The sequence below is a fragment of the Syngnathus scovelli genome, chromosome 1, assembly GCF_024217435.2.
Source record: "Syngnathus scovelli strain Florida chromosome 1, RoL_Ssco_1.2, whole genome shotgun sequence".
Lineage (NCBI taxonomy): Eukaryota > Metazoa > Chordata > Actinopteri > Syngnathiformes > Syngnathidae > Syngnathus > Syngnathus scovelli.
Window position 1 is genome coordinate 20684495 of NC_090847.1, and position 13221 is coordinate 20697715.

General features: G+C 39.7%; 1 protein-coding gene across 4 annotated transcripts in view; it reads left to right on the top strand.

Moving 5' to 3' along the window:
• The window catches only part of fstl5 (follistatin-like 5), a 75486-nt gene that overhangs the window by 8511 nt on the left and 53754 nt on the right, over positions 1-13221 (top strand). For 3 of the 4 annotated variants that reach the window (XM_049763497.1, XM_049763651.1, XM_049763571.2), the window contains 2 exons: positions 72-456; positions 8093-8231. In XM_049763497.1, coding sequence (XP_049619454.1) covers positions 8103-8231 — 129 coding nt within the window. In that variant the 5' untranslated portion in view covers positions 72-456; positions 8093-8102. The remainder of the gene's footprint in view (positions 1-71; positions 457-8092; positions 8232-13221) is intronic. The other variant, XM_049763727.1, reaches the window with a different exon arrangement.

Here is a 13221-nt window from a genome sequence, read left to right on the forward strand (position 1 = left end):
TTATTTCAAGTCATGTTTGGGGCTGTGATTTTCAGCCAATAATCCAACTGTTTCATTTCTCTCTCTCGCAGCATCCCGCTCAAGGACAGTTTGCCTGATCCGCTTGTGTCGCCTACTCCGGATTGGCTCCTGTTCCCCTCATCCCTCCCTTCCTCCCTCTCCCCGCGTGACTCGCCGGTGGGGGTGTGCACGCGAGCGGAGGTGAGCTCGCCGTCTCCCTATTCGCTGGGGCACACGCGAGCAGTGCGCGGCCAAGGTGAGATCACACAACCGTGCTGCTTCTCGTTGGGAGCTGTCCATCCACTACTACACTACACGGATCTCCGTTACACCGCACTGTTACTGGGAACTACCGGTTGGATTGTTGCAAGCGCTCACTTGCATTTCTTTTTGAATTTTGCGCGTGTGGATTATTATATTCTTTTAAATTCTCCACGCGTGGATACACACACACAGGTAAAGACATGGGTTGTTTTTTTTTTATTACTAGTTTGCAGTCTCAGAAGTGAGTTATATTTGTGTCAAATAATCGGACACGTCTGATATATGTGGAATCTCTGCCTTCATTTATCAACTAAATACTTTGTACGTGTCTGTGTGTGATGGTGGGGGTGGGTAGGGGCTATAATCCTTGAGTGACACCGTTTTGGCGCACAGGAATTAAGACTTTTGTTTTTATCTTGTTTGGGGAGGGGGGGGGGGTTAATGTCTTCTGTGTGTGTTTGTGTCAGTGCGTGTGCGCGTGTGTGTTTTAAGGGGTCACTTGATTGTTTTGATGATGTCGCTCTGGGAGTGTTTTAATCATTGCAGCAGATGGGAGTTGAAGTCTGTGTGTGTGTGTGCGTGCGTGTGCGTGCGTGTGTGTGTGCGTGCGTGTGTGTGTGTGCGTGTGTGTGTGTGTGTGTGGTTTAAAGCAGATTAACTTCTCATAGACAACATAAACCCTGAGTCCTACTGGGGTCATAATGAACTATATACAGTGGTGCCTGGAGATGTAAGATTAATTTGGTTCGTGACTATGCTTGTAACATAAAAATTCAGATCTCAAATAATCTTTTCCTATTGAATTGAATAGAGATGTTATTAATCTGTTTCAGTACCCCCAAAAATCAACTTTGTAATTTTTTTGGTTTGTTTTAAGAAAAAAAAAAAAGGATGAGAGCACTCTACCAATATATTTTGTAAAAACATACGTATAATCATAACATAATTAGAAATTTAAAGAATTAAATACTAAATAATGCATCGTGATTAAATCATTGCGGTGCCGACTCGAGTGTGCAACTCAGACACCAGGTGACAGCGTAACACAGTCATGCAGACAAAGCAGTTTAAATGATGCCTGAGAGTTTATATATCATCTGCCTACATGTATTGCCGCACCATTTGTGTTAAAACAAGTGTTATGCATTGTTTGATTGCATTAAGCTATAAACAACTGTTAAAAGGGCAAAGCAATTAGATTGTTTATCTCAAATTTATTCTCAGTTAATTAGAGTCATTTTAAATGGTGGCAGGTATGTGCTGACTCCCATATGTAAAATCACAAACCTGGCATTTAACAAGAGTTACGTATAAATATTTAATATTCACTGTAAAGCATGTGAAACAGGCAGTCACTGTCAATTGCAATGCAGTACAGTAGTGTGGTAGGTCTAAGTGTTCATAAAACTAATACTATTGCAATCATAACATTATGAATTATTAACACGGTGCCTATGTACATATGGGAAACAAATACCACAAGTGATTCTAGTAATTAACTTTGAGAGAATTGTTACAGAGTTAGTATAGTTAGCGTCTGTTATTTGGCACAGTAGTTTATCACGCCCCTTGTTGCATTTCCACACACATCTGGCATTTGATAGCGCATGTTTGAGCGGCAGCGAATAGCAATTGATGACCTACCCAACCTCATCTTTTAAGCCTTCTTACATCTGCCAAAACAAAAAACAAAACGAAAAAGAGCCCCGACATGGAGCAGGCGTTCACCCATCCTTAACGTGGAAAACGCGCCTTGTTCGGCCGTCTCTATTAAACAAGCTTTTGGCAATAACAATCCAACAATCCACTCAGAGTTCCATCTCGGCGTGGCGCGAGGAGGGTCACGCTTCAGAAATTCCTTTGAAGACAAAAAGCCTCAGACTAGATTTGATCCTCCAAACATGAGTTAGCAGGAAATACAATCTCAAAACATAACAGTGAGAGCAGTGCTAGTTATGAGTGCACAGTAAACATGCTAAAGAGCACAACACTTCATTCTGCTTTTTTGTTTGCCTCCAGAAGCAAATGTACAAATGTTTATTCACATTTAGAGCATTTTGGCTAGTCTTTCAAGATTCACAGAATATTTTGTTTTGTGGCATTGGCAATGTAAGCAACAAATCTACTATGAGGAAGTTTATATTTTATATGTCTTTAGTAATCAGCAGTAACATAGGTCTCTGCTTTTGAGCGATCCCGTCCTATTAATACAATATTTACATGTTAATTATCCAATTAAAGATGTTTGATGATCTTCTGGTGAGCTCAGTGTCCAGGTAAAAGGACTGAAGGGACAATTCTTCCAGCAAGTAGTGTGTAAACACAACTCGGCGGGCCTATTAAAAAGTGTACAAAGTTGCACCACTGGAGTCGTTTCAGATGTAATGAGTGCAGCGTTGCCTCCCTTATGAGCGCGCGTGCCAATGCTGGTAGCACGGGCAGGCAAATCTGTGGATTTTGCCAATCCAAAAGTGGAGTAAGTGTAATTAAAGCTGCCTGCAGTGATACATTTCCATTTCAATTGTTATTGTTTCTGTTTTGGGCAGGCTTTGGTGCTTGGAGAGTCAAGTTATTAGAGTTTCACGTTTTATGGCGAGTCATCAAAATTTGCCACTATGCTCTGTTTGGACTAAATCTTTGCAAATTTGCATCCGTGACATACATGTGGTTGATCACTGTGACAAATTTATCCTGAAAGACCTCTACAAATGTGAAAAAATTGCCCAATTATGGTGGCTTTCAACCAAAAGGCAAACTTCTTGTGTCTTTCAGTGTATGGCCTCTTGAGACTTTTTTTGTTGGTCTCCTCATGATAGATGTGCTCACCAAATTGCTAAGTGAAACTCACTTGAGGGGCGGCATTTTTTTTTTTTTAAATCCCTTTTATGATACGTCAGTAGAGAGTTTGTTAGATGTCCAATTTTTCCCCATACTCCACCCACATCCAATGACCAAAACTAACAGTCTGTCTTAGACACTTGGTTGAAAAATGCCCCTCAATTGGTTGACTCCCTGTGTCCTTTTGGGCCTGACTTCTTCTGAATTTTTGGTGTGCCTTAAGTCATGATATAGCAGACATGCCTCCCCAATTCCATATTGAGGGGCTACATTTTCAAAACATTCTGAAAGTGCTATCTGAGTTTTTGGTGACGGTAATGCTTTCACAGTGGTGATTTATGATAATGACAAAGAAATGAAGCAATTTCAAGAGGGCCATCTTGCATAGTTTAAACGTTGACATTTTCACGACGCGACCACATTATGTGTTTTATGTATCTTTAGGTCACTGGGACTAGTCATCCAATTGTTACCCTAAAAGCTTTTTAAATTGAACATTCTTGTTGTTTCCTTAGTTTCTATTTTGACTTTTTATGGCGCATCCATACAATTTTCATTTCACGGCAGAATAAGCAGAAAATGCTCCGTGGAGAATGTTGGACCATATTTCCTCTCATGACTAATAAATCTTTCAGAAAGCGGTTGAACAGCTTGAAACTGCAGGCTGACGGTAAACAACATCTTTTGTTTTGGTAGTAACTACAAAAAACTGACACATGAATGTGGGCTGAGGTTTGGAACAGACCCCCACTATCGCTTTTGTCCAGGAATTTAAGCCACCTGACCAGAAGGAACCCCTGCACAGCTTAATGAGATTCAATACGGACGCTGTATGAAAAATGTATTGCTGTGTCGTGGTTCACTACCTTTGACCTCATGGATCACATCCTGGTTGCTGTAGACTTGGTTTGTAATGTGGCCTACGCTGACCTATTCTTGCAAACTAAACTAAAGTATGGTGGCCTCAGAGGGCTGAAAAAGATCACCATTGGTTGAATTGGCTGCAAATATTTGGCAACTCACTTGTTATTTCTTCAACCTGCCCCAGACTTTTTAAGAGGTGCACCACCTTTGACACCCTCAGGGAATCACTGACCCTCATTTGTTATGCGCATGTTGAGGAACTGTCAGGCTTTACAACAACCTAGTGCCATGTTTGGACTGAACACACACAGAGCATTGCTGTGCTAACACACCGCAGAGAAGAACACACCTTGAATCATCAGCCCGTGTATTATAGCTTTGAGCTACCTGGCTGGGGAGTCACACAAGGGGTATGCGTTCTTGCATGCATATGTGGGTTTGATGAACGAGACCACCTGCACCGTCACCCCCCCACTGCCCCAGGTCTCTCGCGCCTGCGTTTTCCACTTTCTCCTATGTCTCAGCTGTCTCATTTTATACTATATTTATTGAATCACCTAGGGAAAAAATGAAAGTTGTTTTTAGTTTGTCCCTCTTTTGTCGTTTTATGATATATATACATATATGTATATATTTATTATGACAAGAAAAGTCCATCCATCCATCCATTTTCTGTACCGCTTGTCCCCAACGGGGGTCAAATGTCCATAATACATCCCCTAATCCAACAGGCTTCAGTGGTCCAAGTGAGGTCATGTCTCCTTCCCTTGCACACAATGTCTGTGTCATCATTGAGTCTTCAGAGGAAGATGGTGAGTGTAAATGAGAATGTGGTCAGGGTAACGAGAGTTCACATCGCTCAATAAGCACTGCACTAATGAGTCTCAGATGACTTTGGAAGTGGACGGGCGGTTTTGTTCTCAGCAGGACAATAGCGTGTGTACCACAGTTTGAACACCCCCAAATTAAAAAAAATGGTGTCTCTTTTGAGATAGAAGTCAGATGAAGTGTAGCAGCCCTCAAGACATTTCATTAAGTTCAAACAAATACGTGCAAGCAATGGACAGTTATGTTTTTGAGTTTTACTTTTGGGAGATCGACAGTCACAACATTGCCAGGACCAACCTTGACCACACTTGCCTGAACCTAGACCAGTGGCTCTCATTTTTTACATCAAATGCTACCTAAAACTACTTCACTTAAAGGATCACCAAATATGATCAAAATAATCTAACATTATGCGCAGTTTCAATATCAGGTCAAAAAGAAATAAAATGTTAAATAATAACACATACAGGTTTGTGTAAAACGGTAAAAAATCGTCCTAAATATATTTCTAAAAGATTCATTTCAAATATATTGCACTCTAGTTGAATACGACTTAGCTGTACTTAACAAATGCATTGAACTGGGAAAAAAAAAAAAAGTTTGCACACCAGTTATATTTCATTGATCTTTTCGCTTACCACTAGAGGTAGCCCGCATTGCCCCACACTTTAAGAATCAGCGCACTAGACTCTCAACTCTAATATGCAAGTATTTGGGCATGGGCCAAAAATAAACTTTGGATGGCAATTTTATTCAAATGAAACATTCCCTGAGCTCTAATTGGAAAGAATTGTCACACAGATGCGACTCTGTGGAGTACAGAAGAAAATAGGTTGCACTGAAAAAAGGACAGTAGCATTTTGGATGGGATATTATTGCAAATTAATCTCATGCTGACATTTTAAGTTAATCCCTTCAAATTTGAACAAGATTCTTTTGAGACTGAGCCCGCTTTGTGCAAAGAAAAATTGGCTGGGTAGCAACACTCAGAAGTTTTTGAAAATTCAAGCCCCTGGAGCAAGTTTCGCTGACATTTAATAGGCACGTCAATCAAACGGAAATGCACAAAAATGTCTCAAGAAGCCATTCTGCTTTGAAATGGTCATATTAGTGTCATTTTGACAATTTCCAGCGATCCTTCACAGAAACCCGCCGTGAGAAAATGTGTCCTATTGCTGCCAAATTTTAACATTTCTGCGTACAGGCAATATGTTAAACCGATATAGGGAAGCAGTCAAGGCTAACTATAGTCAATTTTGCTTATTTCCAGGAATAAGTTAACTAACTCAAATTAACAAAATCACATCGACTAGACAGAAGAATGAACTAAACTGCGAATCCTTTGAATTTTTTTCATTGTGTCAGTGAAAAATGTCGCCAAACAGTTCGGAATGAGTTACATAAAGCTCACAGATGCAGAGAGATGACAAAAATCTGATGACATTTAACCCGCAACTTTCTTTTGAGGAGAAAGAAAAAACAAATAGCACAAGCCAAGAAATGTTGGAAGTCCAAATAATATTACCTTTGTGGCAAACTTTAAAGGATCTACTGTAGTAAACTATTCGCGAATGTGTGTTTGTGTGTGTGTGTGTTTGTGTGTGTGCATATCAGCCCAAGAGCGGCGTCATTAATAAGTCATTTAACACAAAGAGATTGATTGGCCCGCTGCCAGGAGACGATACGGATGGGGAAAAAGTAATCCGGCTCACTTTTATCTCCGCTATTGCGGCTCCAGCGAGGCGGAGAAGAAGCAGCTGCATGCGCCACTCCCGATGGGGTAGGATGCACCTCAACGGCGGGAAATAGAACGAGACCGGTGGTTGATAAAGGTGCAAGTCGGTCAGGCGAGCAGAGAACTTTCACAACATTTTTCCGCAAGCCATCCCCAGAAAACTTTGTATTATTGTTCTGTTGTTTGAAGATAAGAAGGCAAATGAGTTGGAAACAAAGTGTAAAATGAGAATTACAACTAATATATTTGACTACATATTTAGTTGTTTTAATTCTTACAACTAGAAAATGGTCCTTTTTTTGAAACATCATTTATCAAGTTCCAGGTTGTGGTCTTAAAGCAATTGGAGGCAAAACATTGTTCTTTTTCTTTTCTGACAGCAAACATTTGAAAATGCTTCATGTTGGATTTCAAACAGTAATTCCCAGCGGATTATCACAGCACCTTGAACACACTCCTCAGAGACGCAACTTAATAACTAGTGCTGTGAAGGTTTTAAGACTCCAAAGCAGCAAGTTTGCTTGCATCATTTATTACCTTTTTAGTTGTTGTTGCTTAATTGCCTTTTTTGAAGCATGCTCTTTTCCTTAATTCTGTGCTAATTAGCAGCCACATAGCAAGCATGTCACTTCCATTCATTGGGCATGCAGGAACAGGAGAGGGCGGAGATGCTATCTGGCTTTTTTAAGCACGAGATGGAGAGCTTAAGTGCTAACACCAATGAAAATGTGTGTGTGTGTGTGTGTGCATGTGAGTGTATGCGCGTGTGTATGCTTATGTAACTTTCATCGAAACTTGAGCTGAGTATGTCGTATGGAAATTTAATTTTGTTAGTCTTGGCAAGGGTGATAGAAAAAGTTGGCAAAAGTCACAATAATAACTCTTCCTAGCCTATAATGAGCATAATTAAGACAATATCAAAATTTCTGTAATCAATATCATTTATCTTCAGATTTCAAGTGTTTTTTGGAGCAAATTTGGACAAAATCATTGTTATTTCAATCTAGGGGTGCATGCTATTTGATTTTTCTAATACAAAATATGTGCCTCAGCTCCTTAAAGGTTTGGAAACACTTATTTGACAGACGGGCGGCCCCAAGTTGTTCAAGTTTTCATTATTAGCTGCGGGCAGAGGTTGGCAAAAAATGCGCAAGTGTTAGAAAATATTAGCTCTCGTGAGTTTGACTGATTAGCAATACGACCTGATATTCGTTTCCCACCGTTAACACACTTTAGTTTCACACTTGTTGCAACATTATTTTGCTTCGGCGCGATGACTAATGGAGCGGTTCTCCGAGGACAAGTTGAAAGTGAATTCTTTGAGTTACCCGTATGAATAAAGATGTTTGGTCTCGACTGTGGAATCTAGGCCTCATTAACTCGTAAAGGCCTCGCTGTAATTGTCTTAATCCATCGTCTCCTTGTCTTCCCCCGATCTTCATCTCCTGGTGACGCGTCTATTTTTCCTCCTAATTGATCTAATCGCAGAGACCATATTTGATAGCCTCGCTTTAAAAGGGTGACGTTGCTCATTATGTTTTGGGGCTTGTTCTTCCCCAACAGGACAAGACCAATGACGGCGGTCGGATGGTGGTCAGCAGCCATTTTACTGGCAGCGCTGACAGTCTTCTTCGCAGACGGGATGCCTAACAATGACCAGGGGTTGCATCCCTATCGGCCTGTCTTGAGATTCCGACATAAGGTATTGTTTTACCTGGTATGGTTACCATTAGATGACTGGATTTCGTGTCTGAATGATCAGCGATGTGTTATCAATTTCTATTTTGTGGCAATTGGCAATGAAAAAAAGTCTGTTGTTATCACACCTAATTGTAGTGCCATGGACCAGTAGATCTTAACTTGATCAAAGTTAAAATTATGTAACTAGAATAACGAAAACGTTTAAGTGGAATACGGTACTGGAGTATGACGTTGCTAGCAAGATTTGAAGATTTCCCCCAAAACCAATTTAATAATATTTTACTGTCAGTTTAACATATACGTAACAAGTGTTTTTATCACTGCAAGCTCCAACTTGAAAGACAAAAAAGAAAAAAATATCTGCCAGTAAAACCTGAAAAACCCTTCTAAAAACAAAAAGCCTAAAGCTTAAAAAAATCCCTCCAGTGCACATTACCTACACTTGTATAAATATTGTATTTTGTATTTCAAGAACCTATTCAGAACAATAATAACATCTCAATAACACAACTGCTTGAAGCAAAAGAAATTCCGCAAAAGCTGCTAGATCAGAAGAACGCACTTGTCAGACAAACAACAACCACGAAGTAGCTTGCCTTGATTTGAGAGCTTTATTCTTGCTTTGATTGTAGTTTTTTTCTCAGAATAATCATCAGGTTAATACAGTATTACAGAGTTGGCGTTAGAATAACAGAAAATAACCCACATAGTTTTGACAAACCTACTCTTTATGACTCCGAAGATAACATGGAAGAAAGACAACACAAGATCAAAATGTTCATCCGTTTCTGCCACTTCCAACAAATCAGTAACTTTCTCAGTTACTTATTCATCGTGACAGCAGTTGAGGCAAGCATTCAAAGCGATGCTATTGTGCGTTAACACACGACAACAGAAAAAGAATGTTCTGCTTTTGTCTCGCTGAATAGTAGTGCCATCCGTCATCGGAAACCAAATCGATCAAAGGAATGGATTTGCGGCTCGGACAGGACTGCCGAGTCATTCGTTTTTTCAGCACAAATATCACTCGGAAGCTAAAATAATGGACTTTTACTGCAAAGGGGATCAAAGGCAGCATCTCTGATGTTCAAATATTGTGGTGCCCTGAGATACGGGTCTTTCAGCGACTGCGATTGTATCTCAAAAGACATGTACCTCAAATTATGAATGGAAATTATATGAATCCATTTCAGCCACCCTTTCCAGTCCCAAAAAATATCATGTGTTTTCTAATGAGGAGAAATATCACTATAATAGTAAGGGGCTGTGACACTTCGACTTGATGCAAATTTTTTGATAGTCCCTGGCGATTTCTCTAATGTGTAATACAAAAAAAAATCACATATACAGACGAATAGTTTCTGCCATTTTGCAATAAGTTATAATTAAAATAAGTAACATGTGGATTTTTTATACATGGATATATAAAAAGCAACAGCATAAAAAAGGTTTGTAAGCAGATTTGTGCCCTTTTCCAAACAGCTTTTAAAAAAAAATAAAAAATCCATGTGGATTTGTCCAACATTGTTGGTATGAGGCGTACACAAGCTTGCACTTGCAAAAGAAACCAGCAAAAACAGCAAATATCGGCTTTTATCTCACTTAATAGCCGTGCCGTTGATCATTGGATACTACATCAATCAAAGGAGAAAATGTGTGTCTCAGACAGGATTGCTGTATCATTATTTTTCTCCACAGTGACAGAAATCGGAAGCTGAATATTAGACTTTCTCTGCAAGAGCAAAAATACAAAAAAAAAAGCAGCAAAGAAAAAAACAAAGTTCAAATCAATAGAGAAAGAAATCAATAGACTGTAATTTTTGAGAGATTTCGACCTTTAACAAACAGAAAAAAAAACAAAGTTCAAATCAATAGAGAAAAAAATCAATAGACTGAGATTTTTGAGAGATTTTGCCCTTTTCCAAACAGTTTGCTTCCCAAAATCCACATGGATTTCTCAGACCTTTTTGTGGCATCTTTTGCTTGCTAAAGATGCTCGCTACAACACGAAAAGAGCTTGTATCTTGTTTAATAGCAGTCCCATCACTCATACTACATCAATCAAAGGAAAGAGATGCAGCATGTATCATTCGATTTCTCTGTCCCGACACATATCAGAAGGCAAATATTAGACTTTTTTGTTTTGCAAGAGGATTAAAAACAGCCAAATTAAAGGATGTGAATTTTTGGATGTTGTTACCCTTTTCCAAACAGTTTTCGTCCAAAAATACAGATAGATGTAGCTTTGTAGCAGAAAAAAAGATTGTCCTCACTAAAGCTAGCAACAACAACAAAAATCCGTTTTTATCTCCTTTAATAGCGGTATCATCACTCACCGAATGCTTCATCAATCAAAAAGAAAAATGTGCGACTGTGACAGAGCTGCTTTGTCATTACTTTTCACTGTTCGGAAGTTTAATGTGAGACTTTCTGAAAAAGATCAAATCCACACTACCACTGCATACTTACAAACAGTAGAGAACTCGATTAGATTGTTATTTTTGTGAATTCCCGTCCTTTTACCAAAATATTTCCATCAAAAACACTACGAACCATTTTCATTCTGGTGTTTGGTTGTATTCTCATCACACCATGCGATGACATCAACACAAACAAAATGGAGTCAAAGGGCCAGCCGCGTGCTCACGCAAAATCCCGCAGACTGCCGTGCCGCATTGGCCGAGCTACGCAGCTAATCCAGATTAACATGGATTGAGTGGAGATGGAATAGAGTGGGGGGTTGGGGTTAGGTGTTTAGGTCCGAGGATTGTGATGAATAGGCCAAAAAAACAAAGCTGAAATAGAATTAGAAACAACCCATTTTCATACAAAAGGTACAGCTACGAAAAAAGACATTTGGTAAAAATCATTCGGTGGTCTTGTTAAAGTGCTACAAATCTTCAAAATGGATAGAATTTGTTTGTTTTGATCATTATTACAGACAAAACGTGCCAGGTTGGTCAAAATCCAAACACTGGGGATTTATATATATATATTTATATATATATATATATATAAATAATGCACTTCGGAATGGAATGTTTACAAAGAGATAGAGATTATGAGATGATGTGGGTGGTCACCCAGGGGTTTGGCTGAATGGCGCCCCCTACGGGTGGGAGGCGAGCTGCTTCACTGCCCCCAGAAGCCCCGAGGGAAATCATTCTGTTCAAACAGAATGAGTGAGAATTGTGCGTGTGGGTATCCTATGCAAATAAGGCTTTGGCTAATGTCGCCTCCACCTGTGGAGCTTTGCTAAATGTCAGCTGCTCACCACTGCAAGCGAGGAGGCAGGAATAAGATGCAGTCACAGGTGGCCACTACTGTGCTCAGCCGGCTTAGCCCAATAAAATGAAAACAGAGAGGTATTCATTTCACCCTTCACTGCAAGTAACTGTCCAACATTTGTCATCAAAAACCTGGATTTTTAATTTACTCTTGCAAGAACATTCCCATTTAATCAACTTCTGAGACAACCACTATTTTGTCGTACCCGCTAAAATCTGTTTACAATTGAACATATTAATAAATGGATTTAAATGGATACATTTAACTGTGAATATGCCACAAACTGGGATACTGCGTTAGTACATGTGTCCACCTCACAGTTCAGAGGTTGCGGGTTCAATTCTACCTCCAGCCCTCCCTGTGTGGAGTTTGCACGTTCTCCCCGTGACTGCGTGCGGTTTCTCCGTGCACTCTGGTTTCCTCCCATTCCCACTTCCCAAAAACATGCATGTTAGGCTGATTGAGCACCCCAAATTGCCCGTAGGTGCGAGTGCGAGTGTGGATGGTTGTTTGTCTCTGTGTGCCCTGCGATTGGCTGCCAACCATTTCAGGGTGTCCCCCCGCCTACTGCCTGATGACTGCTGGGATAGGCTCCAGCACGCACGTGACCCCCGTGGGGTAAACCAATACGGAAAATGGATGGATGCCACAAAATATGACCCCCAAAGCACATAAATTCCAAATTGATCCTACAATCAATTAAAAATTGCGTGTAGAGCTTTTGATTTAAAAAATATATACATAATATATATGCTTGTACAGTTGGAGTGAATCTTATGGAATGAACTGTAGTTTATCGCATTTGAAGTGAATGACATCATAATTGGGGTGAATCACATCATATCATCATTGGAGCGAATTGTATTATTATTAAGTGAGTCATACCGTATCGTATTTGGAGCAAATTGCCTTGTATTGTAATTGAATGAATTTTATTGTGTTGTAATTGAATTAAATTGTATTGTATCTCATTATAATTGGAGGGAATCATATCATATGCTAATTGGAGTTAATTGCATCGAGAGAGAATTGTGTCAGTCTTGGATTGAATCATGTATCTGCAGTGAATTGTGTCATAGTTGGAGTGAATCGAATTTTGAATTGTATCGTAAATAGAGCGAACGATACATCCCATTGTAATCGGGGCACATTTTTTCATATCGCGATTGCAGTGAATTGTATCTCATTGCAGTGAAATATATTGGCGTCATCAAAATGATATTGTATCGTAATTAGAGTAGCCTAAGATGTATTATCTCGTAATTTGACAGAATTGTTTCATAATCAAAATCAATCGTCTATTATTTTTTAAATGAATCCCATTGTAATTTCAGTGGATCATTCGAATGTCATGAATCGTATCAAGCTGGAGTTAATCGTTTTTTGCTGAGCGTGGGCTTTGGCGTTTCCCATGGCTATTTTCAGCAAGCATTTTCAGCAAGCAGCATCTGTGGCTGTTGATTATTGACCTGTTGCATAATGCATCTTGTTCTTCATAACACCTCCCCAGCCAGCTAGCTAGCCAGCCAGCCAGCTTGGAGTTTTCTGAGCAAGAACAAGAACAAATGTTGCAGAAATCAAATATTTATGGCTGCTTCTTCCGCATTCACGCATCACGCTGCTGGAGATGCTGCAAACTGTCTTTTCCAGCAACATTAAATGCACCACTCCCTCTTTCCCCAAGTCACTTTCCACGGACTTGA